This window comes from Thunnus thynnus, chromosome 5 (genome assembly GCF_963924715.1).
Source record: "Thunnus thynnus chromosome 5, fThuThy2.1, whole genome shotgun sequence".
Classification (NCBI taxonomy): domain Eukaryota; kingdom Metazoa; phylum Chordata; class Actinopteri; order Scombriformes; family Scombridae; genus Thunnus; species Thunnus thynnus.
Window position 1 is genome coordinate 9,920,499 of NC_089521.1, and position 17,085 is coordinate 9,937,583.

At 39.6% G+C, this 17,085-nt stretch overlaps 2 protein-coding genes and 1 long non-coding RNA gene across 3 annotated transcripts; 1 reads left to right on the forward strand and 2 right to left on the reverse strand.

Moving 5' to 3' along the window:
* Nucleotides 1-1,617: 1,617 nt before the first annotated feature.
* Nucleotides 1,618-13,069, forward strand: slc25a18 (solute carrier family 25 member 18). Its single transcript, XM_067589113.1, has 10 exons — nucleotides 1,618-1,887; nucleotides 3,026-3,401; nucleotides 3,645-3,767; nucleotides 8,045-8,100; nucleotides 8,345-8,435; nucleotides 8,945-9,060; nucleotides 9,490-9,676; nucleotides 10,324-10,487; nucleotides 11,409-11,484; nucleotides 11,592-13,069. The coding sequence occupies exons 2-10, from the start codon at nucleotides 3,382-3,384 to the stop codon at nucleotides 11,731-11,733; spliced, it is 975 nt and encodes a 324-aa protein (XP_067445214.1). The 5' UTR covers nucleotides 1,618-1,887; nucleotides 3,026-3,381; the 3' UTR covers nucleotides 11,734-13,069.
* Nucleotides 9,358-10,482, reverse strand: LOC137182726 (uncharacterized). The gene is made up of 2 exons (XR_010928366.1): nucleotides 10,367-10,482; nucleotides 9,358-9,667 (listed from the first exon to the last, which is right to left on the reverse strand). It is a non-coding gene; the product is annotated as an uncharacterized lncRNA (long non-coding RNA).
* atp6v1e1a (ATPase H+ transporting V1 subunit E1a) lies at nucleotides 13,067-16,647 on the reverse strand. Its single transcript, XM_067589114.1, has 9 exons — nucleotides 16,460-16,647; nucleotides 16,147-16,212; nucleotides 15,944-16,053; nucleotides 15,128-15,194; nucleotides 14,871-14,960; nucleotides 14,725-14,793; nucleotides 14,512-14,606; nucleotides 14,247-14,334; nucleotides 13,067-13,565 (listed from the first exon to the last, which is right to left on the reverse strand). The coding sequence occupies exons 1-9, from the start codon at nucleotides 16,490-16,492 to the stop codon at nucleotides 13,503-13,505; spliced, it is 681 nt and encodes a 226-aa protein (XP_067445215.1). The 5' UTR covers nucleotides 16,493-16,647; the 3' UTR covers nucleotides 13,067-13,502.
* Nucleotides 16,648-17,085: the final 438 nt, after the last annotated feature.

The following is a 17,085-nucleotide window of genomic DNA, read 5'->3' on the forward strand; positions in this document are numbered from 1 at the left end:
CTTGTATGTTTTACTTTCTAGGAGGGAACACTATTGGATCCACCGTCACCTCATGGATTAAATACAGATTGTGACTTGAAATGTTTTCTGTAATGTACCTCTATTTGTTGGATATTTAGATTAAGTTGTTTATGATGTTCATCTAGAGCTGAGGTTGAACTTTTTCTGTATATCTATTACAAATCTATTCAAATAAATGTATTTTTTAACATTTTTGAATATACTCAAACATAAAATTGTCAAATTTAAATCTCTATATGTGGTATGAGACATAATGACACTTGTCACGTTGTTTGAAGTGATTTGATTGGCTGTGGTTCCTGTCACTGTTGAAGAGTTTTGATTTGCTGAGGGCCTCTTTATTGTTTTTTCCCCCCTCATCCTATTAGTGGAACATGATTGTCTAATCACCATCAGATCTGTTACTGGGGTGTAGACTACATAACATATCAGTGCTTGTATCCTACTGTTACAGCTGATCTTAAAGAAGACCTGAGGGCTGAAATATCGTCAAAATAAAAGAGCAATGCATATGGAGCCAGAGTGTGTGACACTTTTTTCCTATTCTCAAGTTTGCTTCCAGTGATCAGTACCTCATTACAACCCTTGGTGTGCGTTACTTTTCCACTATAGATTGGAAACGGATAATATTGGATGGATATGGATTATATTACCTTTGGGGCCACATTTTACCTAAAAAGAAAATATTTTTGCTTGGTATATTACAATGTGCTACTGTATAATGAGAGGAGATAACTGGTATCTCTGAGCCATATATTTATGTGTAGTGTAGAAAAATGATTGCATATGTTTCATACATTTAACATACATTTTTATAGTGTCAAAGTCTACTCCTTTATATTTCTTCAATCTATAACTCTGAACATTTTTGTAGTTTAATACACTAATAAAGAAGTATATTTCTTTGTCCTCAGTGCAAATCTTATGAAAAGTCCTCTGTTGCAAAAGAAGCATGGACAATCTGTGCTGGCTGCTGACCCGCTTGGTTGGATACGCAGACAGGCATCCTCTTACCCAAGTAAATGCTACACATTGATACATTGGCCACATGCAGTTCTGTATTCTCACCAAAATGTATCTTCTTTTTAAATAGTATGGAGAAACCACAAATTTGAAATATGCAAGCCAAATTAGAAAACAATCTTTAACGAAAGATTTTCCCCACTGATGAGAGAAGTGAACACTGATGATTGTTTTTCCATTACCGGGAATCAATATATGAATCAATGCTCATGAAAAAAATAGTTTAAGGGCAATGAGTGGTGGCCGTGGTAGTCACATGCTCTTTTTGTTGATGTCCTTATGTAACTTTTTTGTTCTTTAATTACCTCCTTTTACATATTTCTAGATAATAAAAAGCCCCAGTGGCTCAGTGCTAATAATATTGGTATATCATCGTTATCTTGGTAGTAACTAAGTCTGAACATTTGTGGCATTCAGTGTGGTACCCTGAGGTGTTATGTAATACTGCAACTCTGGAATAGAGGGCTCATCATAGATGGGAAGCCCTTTTGGTGCTGCTCATTTCGTATATATACACTCTTTAAAACAATACACATTGAGTTAGAGTTTTGGGTATTTGTCTCTGCCGTGTCTGTTGCAGGAGTTGTGGCAGCAGCTACACAGGCATGAGTTTATGTCGAGTTGTGTTAGTGCAGAGCTCTACTGCTGAGGCTGTGTGACACAGGGAGTCACCACGAGAGGGAGGGACTTAGGCAGCAGGACAATGCTGGTGTTTGTGCAACGGCCCCTGAGTGGCGGCTGGCTCTCTCAGATTGCTCTCGCTTGACTACCATTGCTGCACGCATTGTTGAAGTGAAAGGAAAGTGGACAGCTTGATCCTGCCTGTGGGATGCACCGACAGAGGTAAGACCCCAATTCCCCACTGCTATCTCTCTGTGGTTGAAGAAAATTAAGTTTTTTGAAAGCTGTCTCATGGGGCTGTGCTGTGTGAACTGTGTGAGTGGGGTGTTCCTCTGCAGTTTGGGGGAAACAGTGGTCCGGGAGCTGGAGGTTGGCTTGGGTGAGGCACCCTTGTCTGTGTTTTGGCAGGGTCACTACTGTGTGTGAATGGAGCTGAGCTGAAAGAAAGTTTCACAGAAAGAGGCTCAGTGAAAGGCATGTGTAGAATGTGACTAGGATCCAGCAAGGGAAAAGACAAGAGTTTAGAAATAGAGAACAAAAACATATTTGAAGATGAAACTGTGGAAGCGATGGAAAATGACACGAAAAGATAGTCCAAATCAAGATCGGTATATAAAAAAAGCTAAACTGATGTTGCTTCCTCTCCTCTTAAAGGAGAAGACGAGGCGAGGATAGAGTGAAGGTTTACAGCGGTAAAAATAGAGGCAGAATGGAGGTGGAGAGATTAAGAGAGAGATTAATTAGAGAGCTGAGGGAAGGGGGACGTCAGGAGGGGAAAAGGCAGAAAAAGAAGGGAAGAATCGCTGGACATAGTAAATAGAAGAGAAGAGCTGTGAACGTCAGATAAGGTTTCAACAGCATTTGTATTATCTGCAATCACACTTCTTGGGCTAGACTACAAACTTTTGTTCCAGATCATAAAGAAAGAAAAAAAACTTCCAACCTCTCTTCAAATCTCCTTTTTGGTCCTTTGTAAATGTGGTAAATGAATACCGTTAAGCCCCTCATTTTCAGTTCTGCCCTCCTTGCTAGATCAAATACCCTTATCCCTTTTAGCTGGCAGATTAGAGAGACTCAAGATGTTCTGTCTCAGTGTGGTAGTCCTGGGATATGCCGCTATTCACATTTATGAATGAGCAAGTCTGGATTTTACAGACCCTGATACTGAACCTGAGGTGTGTCAATCCTCCGTCACAACCAAAAGCCCTCCTAATATTTTATAAAGCCATTGCAAATGTCTATTCAGCGGGGCTTTGAGGAAGAAAATATATCTATCATGCAGAATAGAGAAACTTTGGTCTCATTTGCACTCTTTAGAAGTATTTAATCCACAATAACTGCATGTGTTTTGTTGTTCCAGGCAGCAGGAGAGAGATTGGGTTGTGGTGTGAGGTACAACAAAGCAGAAGGGCTGGCCAGAAGACACAGGTCCAACATTGCTGATTTTTGGCCACAACAGAAAAAAAGGCGTCCACTCCTGCTGGAGAAAGGAGAAGAAGGCAGTCCTGTGCTGCCACATTAAAAGAAGCAGTGAGCAGCATTTGTTGCGTGTTGAGCTGCAGTGACAACTTTGGGCTGCGTGTTGAAGTGTGGGAAGGAAGAGGAAGGGGAAGAAGGAGAGGAGGGGGAGGAGGAGGAGGAGGAGGAGGAGGAGAAGGAGAAGTAGGTGGAGGAGGAAGAGAGGAGTAGTGGGCCTAGAGCCCAAACACAGGCAGGATGGCAGAGAAAAAAGTTAGGTAAGTATCTTTACCTTGTTTGTTTAGCTTAATTGAGAATGTATTAATTAAATTGAAGCAACAGCTATGTTAATGTTGGTCCCTTACATTCTCTTTGTGTGTGTGTGTGTGTGTGTGTGTGTGTGTGTGTGTGCATCCTTGTCATGAAATGGATGTGTCATTTGCATGGCTTGTGTTGTTGACTGCATGTAAATGGGTCTGTGCATGCATGTATGCCGTGTGTCTATGTTGATCCCTTTGCAGCCTCCCTGCTAAGCTGATTAATGGGGGCGTGGCAGGGCTGGTTGGTGTGACATGTGTATTTCCTATTGACCTGGCCAAGACCCGCCTACAGAACCAGCAGGGCGTCCAAGTCTACAAAGGAATGTGAGTAGGGCTCCCCTGGCCCGAGTTAGCCCGCCACTGTCATTGATCTGCCACATATAAAGATAAAGGCTTTAGCATTACTGCAATTTTGTTTTTGTCTTAGCATCACCCAGCGAGACTTTTAAAATGATTGCTGTTGAGAAAAAGTTCCAAAATGCATCTTTCCCTTTAAGGTTTAAGACAAAGGATAAAGGCTTTTCACCAATCCTCTTTGTGCACTGACAAAACTTTGTGTATGCAAATGTATACAAAACAGATATGACCATTTCAAAACTGTAAAACCTTTTCAAATATCTGCATCCTCCATGTTATTAATGGTGTTAAATGTGCTCTCTGGTTAACAGCAGTCTCTAATTTGAGCTACAAACAAATCAAAAATATTTAGATTACCATGTCTCATACTTTTCCACTGAATCTCAGAGGGTGGAGAATCATTGTTTAACATTCTCTACCCATATTTGGTGCAGTTTGGTAAGTTTGTAGAAAACACACTCATGGGATCATATTAAGGGAATGGTTGCATAGAGTGTTTTTTTAATGAACTGCCATGGTATTTTTTTTTAGTTTTGATGTATATGGATTGTAAGTATGTAAATGTTATTTATATAGCACCTTTCTCGTGCTTCACAGTCAAATAAATAGAACAAAGATAAACAATAGATAAAATACACAGGGGGAAAAACAGACATAAAACACAAGTTAAAACATAAAATACCACATGCTACCTAAATGCCTGTCTGAACAGATGGGCTTTAACTGCTTTTCAGGAGTCCACACAGTCTAGAGACCTCAGACTTATTAGGTGCTGCTGACTGGAATGCATGATCTCCCCAAGTCTTAAAATGTGTCAGAGGGACACTTTGAAGACCCTGGTTAGAGGACCTAAAAGCTCAGCTCATGGTGTGGGGGTGCAGAAGGTCCAAGGTATAACATGGAGCCTGGCCATGCAGGGTTCTACAAGTGAGCACCAAGATTTTAAAATGAATTCTAAAATGAAGAGAAAGCCAGTGCAGAGAGGTCAAAAGAGGGGTAATCTGTGACCATCTGTTGGATCATGTTAAAAGCCTAACAGCAGCATTTTGGATGGTTTGTAAATGTTCCAAGGAAGATTTATTAAGGCAGGTAAAAAGAGAGTTACAGTCGTCTAAATGTGATGAGGTAAAAGCATGTATTAGCATCTCCATTTCAGCTCTTGACACAACAAGACCGTAGTTTGGCTATGTTTCTTAAGTGAAATAAACATGATTAAGTCAGTGTCCTAATGTTAACATCAAAACTCATGGATTGGTCAGAAATCACACCAAGATTACGCAGACCAGATCGAGAAGATGAGGACTTCAGTTTTATCTGCATTTAACTGCAGGAAAATATTTGCCATCCAGTTCCTAATTGCATCTCAATGGTTGTTGAATACGGACAGTCTATTAAGCTCATCAGGTTATAAGGAAAAGTACAACTGGATGTCATTAGCTTACAAATGATAGGAGATGTTGCTGAAACTACTGATAATCTGTCCTAATGGAAGCATGTATAAGGAGAATAAAATAGGCCCCAGGACAGACCCCTGGGGGACGCCGCATGACAAAGCAGCAGTTTCTGGCACACGTTCACCTACAGAGACTGAGAAAGTTCTATCAGTGAGATAGGAGGAGAACCACTCTAATGCAGTGCTACAGATGCCCATCAGATGTTTTAGCCTGTGGATTCATATGTGGTGGTCAACAGTATCCAATGCTGCGCTAAGGTCCAACAAAACCAAAACAGAACACTCTCCAGCATCTCCAGCCAGTAGGATGTCATTTGAAACCTTAAGGAGAGCTGATTCAGTGGAGTGTAGTTTATGAAAACAAGATTGAAATTTGTCAAACACGCTAGGCAAATCCAATGTTTGAACAAGTTGCTTTTCAACAACCTTTTCTAAAATTTTAGAAAAGAAAGAGAGTTTAGAAATAGGCCTTTAGTTCTCTGGCAGGGAGGGGTCCAGGTTAGGTTTCTTCAACAAAGGCTGAACAATATCCTGCTTAAAATAGCTGAGGACACACCCTGATAAAAGAGAGTGGCTTATAATACTAACTAAATAAGGAAGAACAGGACATCTAGTGGGCTTAAAGAGGATTTCATTTTTCTTAACAAGGCTGCAATATCGTCTATAGAGACTGGACAAAAGGAATCCAAGGAACATTTACAACCTTATCTATGAAATAATTAAGAAAGTTATTGCAGTCACTGGTAGAGAAAATCGGCACATTTGGAGTGCCTGCAGGGACAATATTGTTCATTGTATCACACAGGACTGTAGGATTTATCTTGCTGGAAGATATTAGATTACAGAAATATGCAGATCTCTCAGCCTCCGCATTGTCATTGTGGATAGCCATGAGCTCTTTGAGATGCAACCAGTGTACTTCAAGCTTCGCGGCTTTCCACAAGCGCTCGGTCATCCGATATTTGTGCCCAAAACTCTGCAGTTTCATTTATCCATGGAGATGAATTTATGGATGGGATTTTTCTAAGCTTTATCCAGCACCAAGGAGCAGTGATTGCCATCCTTTAAAACAATGTTGCTGTCAAAAATCATAGAGAAATTCACTGCTGCAGCCTCATTTATGAAACAGGTGCGTCTCATATGCAAAGGAGGCTGAGACTCCAATTTAAAACAAATATCAAATAAAATACATTTGTAGGCACTGCCAATAAGGATATGGATTGTCTTACTACTGTATGTAAAACCTGACAGTAGTTTTAAGGAAGGCACCAAAACTACAATTTCATACTCTTTTACCTCAGTTTGTATTTGTGCAAATCAAGAGATGCAGAGAAAAAGACAGATTCAGTGTCCTTAAAAGACAAACTGACCCTGAATTTCTTACTACACACATCTGGTCAGCATCAATTTTGCTGGTTGATTAGGCGTGGCCATCCTGTGTTTAGCAGCGCAGGCATGTTTATACTGTGAGTCAGACATGGAAAAATAGCAGGGATCACTCATTCCCTTTTATTTTTGTGTTCTTTGCAAAGAAAAACATTGGTAACACTTTCTATGAAGCCCAAGTCTATAATGCATTATAAATGTACTTATAATACTTTATAACCTGCTTATAGCACTGTGTTATTATAGTTATAAGCACTTAAATATATTCATAATGCTTTATAACAATAATCTCAACACATTATAAAGCATTTTATAATGACTTATGAGGTCAAGTATCATAATACTTCATAATTGCTGGTCACTCACTGACATTTTTTTGCAAGGATCATAGTGTATTATAATGCTTATAGTTGTGATACGTCATAATCATTTTATAATGCATTATAATCATTTGCCAAGTTCTTTTTAAGGAGTCACTTTCATTGATCAAAAGTTTACATAAAAGTAGTAAAGTAAGTAAAATAGTTTCAGGTACTATCTATAATTTGAGTCAATTGAGTTTTTGGGGGAAACATTACATTAGTGAAATGTAAATATCCATCATTCCGTTGTTGATCATCAAAAAGTTGTCAAATTAGAGCACTCAATTCATTGTCTATTATGACCCATTAAACAAATAAATGTTACGTTTTAGGTTGTTCTTGCATAGATTTAATGATATTTTTTTCCCATTTTACTTAAAGCAAACAATGACCACTTATAATGACTTATAACCAGCTTGTAATGTATTATATATACCTATATATAATATATATACCTATATACCTCAGGAATTTCATTACTTCACTTAAAGCACCCAATGACCACTTACAGTAACTTATAATCACATTATAATGTATTATAACAGTGATTATAATGGTTATAAAATGATTATAATGTATTACAAATATGAGAATTATAATACACTATGATCCTTGCAAAAAAAATTATTGTTATAAAGCATGGATATTTATGAGTGCTTATAACTATAATAACACAGTGCTATAGGCAGATTATAACGCATTATAAGTATGTTTGTAATGCATTATAGACATGGGCGCCATAGAAAGTGTTACAAAAACATTTTTACATAACTGCTCATCTGGTTCATTGACACCACAGGTCTCTGTCCAGTTTGTTGTTGGAACAGGGCATAAGTCATTATGCTAATTATGTAAAGGTCTGGCTGGTGATGACGCTTATAAATGAAGCGTAATACTACAGTTTTGACCTGATTGGAACACATGTCTGTATGTAGAGTTAATAGTGAAAGACATGAACATTGTTAAGTTGTATTTTAGGACCAAACTCTTTCAGATATTGTTATTTGAAAAACTGATGAATGTTTTCTGTTTTGTCTTTAAAGGTTAGACTGTCTGGCAAAGACGGTACGCTCGGAAGGCTATTTTGGATGCTACAGAGGTATTCTATGCGTTTCTAATCCGTGTGACAAACAACTCTACAACTGTACTTTACTATAACATAATCTGACTGCCTACGCTGTTGTTTCTCCTGTGAGCCCTCAATCTTTTTATCATAATAACCAAAGTCTTCTGACCTCAGCCCACAGTGGCAACCTATAAGCTGCTGTGTAGGTTGATTCTATTTGTGTGGCTTAGCGGAAACGGTTGTGTGTCACTGTCATCAGCCTGTTTGTCTTTTACAGGTGCAGCAGTGAACCTCACTCTTGTCACACCGGAGAAAGCCATCAAACTGGCCGCCAATGACGTCTTCAGACAGAAGCTCTCCAGGGATGGGTGAACTTGACTTTTGTCTTTCAATGATACATCATATGATGAAGGCACATTAAAATAACCAAGCTAAATGCTAATATCTTTATTTATACCAAACAGAGATTAGATATACTGTAGATTTTAATGTTATATTAAATAATTCATATCATGTGGGATTATTTTTTGCTAATCGATATGATTTAAGATCGCTGTTGTCTCTTCGTTTCATTGCAGCCTGAAACCGGAGTGCCAGTCTTTAAGTTAGTTTTAAATAACTGAAATATTGTGATCTATTGCCTGTATTACATCATATCACTATCAATACCTGGAGCAATACTAATTCTGAACTTGTATTCATTATACCCTCAGAAATATCACTATTAGTCTAGTCATATTTATTTAAAAAATGTCCTTAAGCATTAACTTAAGTTTCCCATTCCCACTCTCATGAAATTCCATAAGGAAACATGGCCTGTTATGACTGAGACCTACTGTTGTTAATGCTTTATATCTGGTACTTTTTGTGTCATCAGTCATTTGCCTCTATGGGGGGAGGTTCTGGCAGGGTGTGGAGCTGGGACCTGTCAGGTGGTAGTCACCACTCCCATGGAGATGCTCAAGATCCAGCTACAGGACGCAGGAAGGCTGGGTGAGTTGGTCACTGAATGCATTTAATGTTCAATGCTTCAAAATAGTTGTTGTGCACCATTATCAGGATGTATTGTGTCAATGTTTATAGAAGTGTAAATAGATGCAATGCGCTGAAATTCAGGAGGTGAATCAAAAACTCTGAAAATGTGACTTTTTAACTTACTATTAGTGCGATAAATACTATGATTGATTTGGTACCGGTTTAGTCATATACTATTTCTCTCAATAAATAAGGCCCAATGTGAGTGTTCACATATTGTTGATAAAACGTAAAAGATGAAAGATGTGGCATCCGTCTTTTCACCCATTTACTTTCTCGTCAAATATTGGAAAACCAAAGGTTGGTGGCCCGTCCTTTGTTCAGTAGCACAAACACTCACAGTGATGGCTGCAGGGTTACATTAGTCTACATGTGTTTTTCCATCAGCTGCCCAAAGGTCTGTCCCAACTCCAGCTCAGGCTGCTGCTCCTGGTCCAGCTCCATCGTTGGTGGCCCCCCCACCAGCTCGGCCGACGCCTCCACAACGGCCCTCGGCCACCAGCATCACCGTAGAGCTGCTGAAGACTCGTGGCCTGGCTGGCCTCTACAGGGGGGCGGGAGCCACCTTAATGAGGTGAAACACACATTAAGACATAAACATACACACACACACTCATCCCCTTACTTAAAGTATGTGCCAATTGCCCTGCGTTTTTCTCTTTTTTACTTCTAAAGCACGTGTATGTACACTTTCACTATACATTCACATTTCATATATCACCACATAAAGTAAAATAAGCCAGCATGACAAAAGCACACTGTTGCTCATATTTGATTCTCAGTCTATGACATTATACATTTCAGACTTTACTCTTGTGTTGGAAACCTTGAAAAGATTTCATGTACATGACCGTGCACAATAGCTTGTGTTCTGCAGCTCTGTCTTCTATTCAACTCTGCCATTGTTCCTGTGATGAGTTGATTTTCAGATTGCATAACCCACACACTGTGCTGGTTGCATTTCCTGACAACTCTGTTAATCAACACCGATCAATAGATTCCTGCAGCTATGTCTGGCTGCTATGCTGCAGTTGAATGGGGCCATGTCTCATTCTCTGTCCCTGCCTCACCCCAATGACGTCACTCTCTCTCACTCATCTTTTGTCCCATTCATTTTCAGTCCATCCCATTTCTTCCTCCTTGACACAATCTACAATACAGTCTTTTACATTTTCTTTCTATCTCATTAAATCAAACATTAAAAAAAATCCTATTTTTCAGGGATGTCCCCTTCTCAATGATCTACTTCCCGCTGTTTGCCAACCTGAACGCGCTGGGTCGGGAAACAGCTGGTGGTGCGCAGGCCCGGGCGCCATTCTGGCAGTCCTTCATGGCCGGCTGTACCGCAGGCTCAGTGGCAGCTGTGGCTGTTACACCACTGGATGGTGAGTGGGAAGAGAAAGAGAGAGACATAGTAGGATAGGAGCTGGGGTGTGAAAGGGGGCTTAAACCTCTTCTACTCACAAAGACTGCAGGTGTATATATACCTACCCAGCATTGCAAAGCCTCATTCTAAATTGGTATAAACACATCACATCATATTTTAAAGCAAGACTATGTAACTTTCGAAAGAAGAGGTAACATAAACTTCCTCTTACAAATTAAAAGTTAAATCCATAAGCAATAAAATACACTGTTGCTGAATTCAATGCACTTATGGATTTTGTCGCTACAGCTTCACTTGGTTTGCCATGACCAGTAGCTTTTAGCTGACACGTTTAGCTAATGTTTGCAAAACTTCACATAGATATTGTTGTGTGTAACATTACTGAGTCTATTCACTTCTTAACTCTCCTCTACTTGTGCTACAGTCACACTATAGTCTCAAATCAACATCTACACACCAAACAGGTTTTGAGTACGTGGTGTATTCAAACTGGATAAGTGACGACATAAAGTAATTAAGTCAACAGTTGATATGCATACTAAAAACTGTTCATGGACACTGTTCCCCCATAGTGTCAAGGAAATTGAGGAGCTACTCACAGCTTGGAAAAAAGTAATTGTGGATGGTGGTGAAACATCCCCAATGAATCCAGGAGCACCACAGAAAAAAATCATTTGAATTTTTGTTAAGTTTACCTGCAGGTGGCCTTCTGAAGTTTCTTGTATGATAAAACACAAAAATGGCATACTATGAAGATTACTATACACTGTATACAATTAGTATGTAGTATGGGATTAAGATGCTGTACGTTCACCATTATCTTGTAATTGTTGCAACAGTGGCTGCTGTTTGCTTTAACTGACTGTCATTTTTGAGTTTATGTAATGACGGTGCATCCTTGTTTTGAATACTCATACAGTAATAAAGACTCGTCTGCAAACCTTGCAAAAAGGTGAGGGGGAGGACACGTACAAAGGAATTGTTGACTGCACAGGGTAAGACTACAGTGTATGTTTAAACATTTAGTACATTTCAGTAAATATAAAAGGGCGTAGTAACATATGCTTTTATTAACTTCCTTCCTCTCTGTGTACTTCTGCAGGCGCATCTTGAGGCGGGAGGGCCCATCAGCATTCCTCAAGGGTGCAACGTGTCGCGCTTTAGTCATCGCTCCTCTTTTTGGCATTGCGCAAGGTGTCTACTTTCTCGGGGTAGGGGAGACGGTGCTAGGGTTGCTGGGATAGCAGTGCTTGGCATGGTGGCGGCGGTCGCGTTGTCTCTGTACAGATAATTTGCTGTGTTAATCTGCGGTGCATGCACAACCGAGTGAATACAGAGAGGGTAAAGACGGCCACTATCTGCTAACCAAAGGATGAGGGAACAGTCCGAGATATGGGGAAGCTCTTTTTACTAATATGTGGATCAAGCGGTTCACACTAATCATGTTTCTTTAGGTTTCCAACATGCTGTCAACAGGGTTCTGTAGGTTAAACAGGGTCTCTGTGTATGTGTGTGACTAATCTGAGGGTATGTGTCCCAAGTTGTCTGGGTTATCCCAGCGTGCTTGCTGCAATTTGTCTGGAGCTCCTTTCACCTGGGAGAAATAATTATGTCTGGTTGTTAAGAGAGTTTCTGCACGTTGTTCGGGGCTGCTAGCAAACAAGCCTACCAATCTGACCATTTGTTTGGTTGTGACGAAAAACCGTGCATCATCCAATGTAAGTGACAAATCCCCCTTTCAATCTTGATCTAAAGCTAATATTGCATAATGTTTGATGTCAGAGTCTGAACTGGGTATTTGGCTTGACTTCAAATGCCAATCATTTAGATTTCAATGTTTGATGTCTTTCTCTGGAAAAGGAGCTTGATCTCCTTCTGCCTACGCTGTTACGTATTCCTCCCACTCCATCCGTGAGGTCTGAGTTGTAATCTTGGATTCCTTCACTGGATTGGAAGGTGCTGCCTGTCAGTGTCTCTAAGGTAATTTGTTAATCTGATGGTAATGCTTTAATCCCTGTATTAGCGTACAATATACCCTAACACACAGCTCACTCCCTGCCTAAAGGCCACAGACTGCTGGGCCTTTAGGCTTGTCTTGTAGCCTTGACTTCCTCTTCTTCACAGCTTGGAAGGGTTTAAATAAAACCTGTGAGAAGCCAAGGGCTGCTACTGCTTAGATATACATGTCGCTTCAAATGTTGTGCGCACAATAACTAAAAAAAATGCAATTAAAGCCTTATCACTGCTGTTAGTTTTTAAAGCATCAAAACTGTAAGTCTTAAATGAATTCAGTGGAATCGGTTGTGTTTAAATATTGTTTTGGTACTTGAGTCCAATTTAGCACAGACAATTATAATTGTTAGACCCATGGAGGGAGTATGGCACCTTGTCTTGCCAACTGTTTGCCATTACTTAAGTCCACTGGGTGGCACTAAAAGCTTTTTTTACATTTTTAATGGAAGACACATTTTGATGTGGCTAGTGTACCTAGGCTACTACATTTTCCTCATTGTAGAGTGAACATAGCCTGAGTAATTGTTTGTTTACAAGCTGTAAATAAAGATATCTCATACATGCTGATTTCTCTGTGTCACACACATTTATTACTTTGGTTTTTGTTCCTGAACAACCTTTCTGTCTACACACCCACACACACATAAAAACTGTTAATTTCTCTTACAAAAAAAAAAAAAAGCTATATATTTGGCAAATGTTGCATTTGCATTGCAGTTTAAAGCAGTCCTTGGGTAACCCCTGGAAAGGTAAAGAAGGTGGCACTTGAACATATGTAAAAGTGCACTTGTTGTTGGATTAATTCTCAGTCCATTAGTACACAAATCCAAATACTGTAAATCAGCATATCCGTAGCATCCCATTAAGTGAGTCAGGGTTTTCTTTGACCCTGATGACTGGCGGGTGATTGTACAGACTCTTGCTTACTGTATCCATCAAACAGTCTGTGGTCACCTTATATATCCCCCCTGTGTCCGCACTGCTCTCTTCAAATCCATCGTTAATCCGTGAACTTGCGGTTGGGGTTGACACCAAACAAGGCCACTCTGATTTCAGGCATCATCTGTCAGGGGTGAAGTCAGGATATAAAATAAAACAAATAAAACTTGATAAGTGACCCGAATCAATGAGTAGAAAAAAAAATAGGAATGGAGATGCTGCCATATTATCCCCTTGTTTCTTTAATGGACATAAAGGGAAGTTATCTAATAAACTATAACCTGCAGTACTGGATTTTCTAAAAATTATGGAAGCTTCCTGCTTACAAAAACACTTTTTTTTTACAGATTAGCTATGTGGGTGCATCAGCAGCTGTGTGTAGGAAGCAGTGAACATTTGGGAAGCAAACTAAATGCCCCTGAACATAAAGTTTCTTTGTGAAACACGTTACAACAGGTACTGTAAACACAAAGTATGAATAAAGTGTAATTACTTGATAAAGCTATATATATGAAATTGAAATGAGCACACCTTCCCTAAATCCACACAGTAAAACTGAGAATTTGTGTTTCCCTACATATAAAAGATTGCTAAATTAAGTAACACCCAATTTGACTGTGGTAAATTTGTGTGAAGCATGACAGTCTTACATAAATTATCAATAGAAATTTTCACTTTGACCCTCATACCTGTAGGTTATGAGGCTTGCTGGAATAGCTACTGGGCTGTGCTGCCCCCCACAGACAAACAGCAGGAACTACTTTTAATGTGTTGTAATAGTAATACATTATGATAGTTACTCTACCTGTTGTCCCATAAGCTCTAGCCTGCTCTCCAGAGTGTTGGAAACTTTGATCTTCCTGTTATCATTATACATCTCAACTCCTCCGCAGCTGTTAAAACAAACACACGTATTGTAAATATGACCGAACCAATGTCAGCTTAAATATTCATTTTCTTTGCCTTTTTCAAACATGATCACAAAAATAATCTGACAATTCATTTAAGATCAAGGAGTGACAGTTCATGTCAAAATGTAACATGCTGAAAAATACATGAAATGATCTCACATGTCTGATGGAAGGAAACGCTCTGTGTCGATTTTGACGAGTATGTTGCTTTTCACTGCCTCTTTGTAAATAGGGATGTTCTTATTAACTGCAGCCTGTGAGGAAATAATTTATAAAAAGACTTAAAACCAAACACCACCATCTATCATAAATGCAACAAGACTCTTGTGATGATCTGTGATTTCCTTCACCCGTTAGTCAGCTCAACCTCACCTGGACCATTTCTACATCCTGTTGCCGACAGCGAATGGTAACTTTCGGTTCCAGGAGTCGGTAGAAGCCCTGCAGAGTGGAAAAGCTCAAACTCAGTTAAACTCAGTAGATTTACCTGTATACCCTTTTGACTGAATTTACTGTACCTGAAGCAACAGGCCCTCCAACAGTGTCGAGTACCTAGCAGGGTCCAGGGCAATCTCTGCAAGTCTTTGACGGGCCTCATTCAACAAATCCTGAGACAAGAACATAGGTAGAAAACAGAAAAATGCTTTTATTTTACACGTTTCTTATAAACACTCTCATTCCTATAATGTAGAATCAGTCACATTTATGAAATTGTATTGTCTGTGATAACGGTTGTGTAAGATGAACTGAACGAGAATATGTGACCATCTCTAACCGTGATCATGTCGTCACGGGCTTTCAACACCTTCAGCCTCGCTTGGTTCATCAGGTTGGACATCTGTCTGTGGGGAGTGGAAGGACGAGTCAATGAGTAAATTAGCCGCACACATTAACATGTAATACAGCAACCCTGTAACATATTTCTCTTACATGATACCTAGTTCTCACAACACATCGAATTCATGGATTTTGAGAAGCAGACATGAAGACATTAGTGCTAAATGTCTTCATGTTAAGAGTTCAGCACCCAGGTAGGGGATGTAATTACATTAAATCTAGCCTACATATATTTGTATTGCTCTTTTATCAACACTCAATGCCAGTGAGGGCATGTTGAGATTAAAAAGGCAACCATACCTCTGAGAACCAGGTGATAGCAAAGTAAAAAAAACAAGGTACAGGCCAGAAAAGGAGAGTGGAGATTTCTATAAGAACCTTTATTTTAGTGTGCTGTGTGATCCTTGTCTATCACTTCAAGTCCACGTACCTGCACATAAGATGCAGGAAGGCCACGAATGTTTGTCATTATTTATTAAAGCCAAAGCTGTACAAGCATGGATCAAAACAACAAATGTAAATGTAAACTAGCTTGGTCAGAATCTGGACTTCAATCAATCCAATTTTGAATTTGTACCAGGACTTGCTGTTCACTCAACTCAATGGACTTTATTGGCATTAAAGCATGAAAGCCAGAACAGATTTGCAAAGAGTCCAAATGGGTGAACACCATTTGTAGGGCATTGCTCACATTTCAGGAGTGTGTGTAAAAAGGCTCAAACTACTATCCCCCATGGCGAATGACATAACTCACATTTTCTTATGCTGTTCAATCTGCTTTTCCTTCTTCTCGTAGTATTCCATGATTTTCACCCTCTGAGTCTGCACCAGACGACCTTTCTCAATGTTGAACTCTTCCTCTGCCTGTAAACAGATGGGTATGACAAGGCCCTTTACTGGTGACTGCAGCAAAAAAAAAAAAATCACAAGACTGACAGACAAACAGACTTCAATTACCTTCGCATCAATTTCCTCAACTTTCTCATTGGCCTCTTGCTCAATGAAGGCCATCATGTGCTTGATCTGCCACAAGGGACAAACAGAAAAAAGTTTGTTCAAATTCAAATGTCTGACCAAGTTCAACCTTTATGTATCAATTTTCAAAAATGTAAGTACAAACCAAGAAACAACCTCGAAAAAAAGATTAAACAGCTACACGTAACGGTGGTCCTGTATTTTGGCTAACGTTACTTTTGTTTACCTAGATAACAAAGTTGTTGTCACCTCGGTAAAGTCAATTTAGTTACTTGCCCAATATTGCTTACTTTACCTGTTTCTGTACATCAGCATCGGTGAGCGCCATATTTGTTCTTTAATATGTTTTGTTGATTTAAAGTCTGTAAAAATAAGTCCTGTCGTTACTTGTACGGTCCAGTCCACCAGCAACAGCTTGGGGTACAGACTTCTTCTCCCCTGCTTGTTTCACGTCGAAGCGCCTCAGTTTTTTTTCCCACCCGCATTCCGCGAAGACCCGCCCTCCCCTGCTTTTTATTGGCTAGTGCTCGATGATTTCGTTGGTTAGATTGGTTAGATTTAGGCATGAGGAATTAGATGGTTGGCTTAGGGTAAAAATATCAGGATCAGAGCCAATCAGAGGCAGAATAAGGCGGGTCTTCACAGAATGCGGGTGGGAAAAAGTAACGCCGTCGAAGCGTCGGAGCAGCTAAAACAAGGGAAACAGAACTTCCGGTCCTAACTTTCAAAATAATATGCGTATTTAATAGTCAAATAAATCCTTGGAGCGGGGAAAAAAGTGTGAGCGACACCTTTTTTCTGTCGAAAATACGTTATTTCTGTCGAGCAACATTTATCAAAAGTGTCGAGCTACCTACCATAAGTCAGCCTTTTTACGTAAAATTATATTTTACACGCACGCTGACGTCTCCCCGCGCTCAT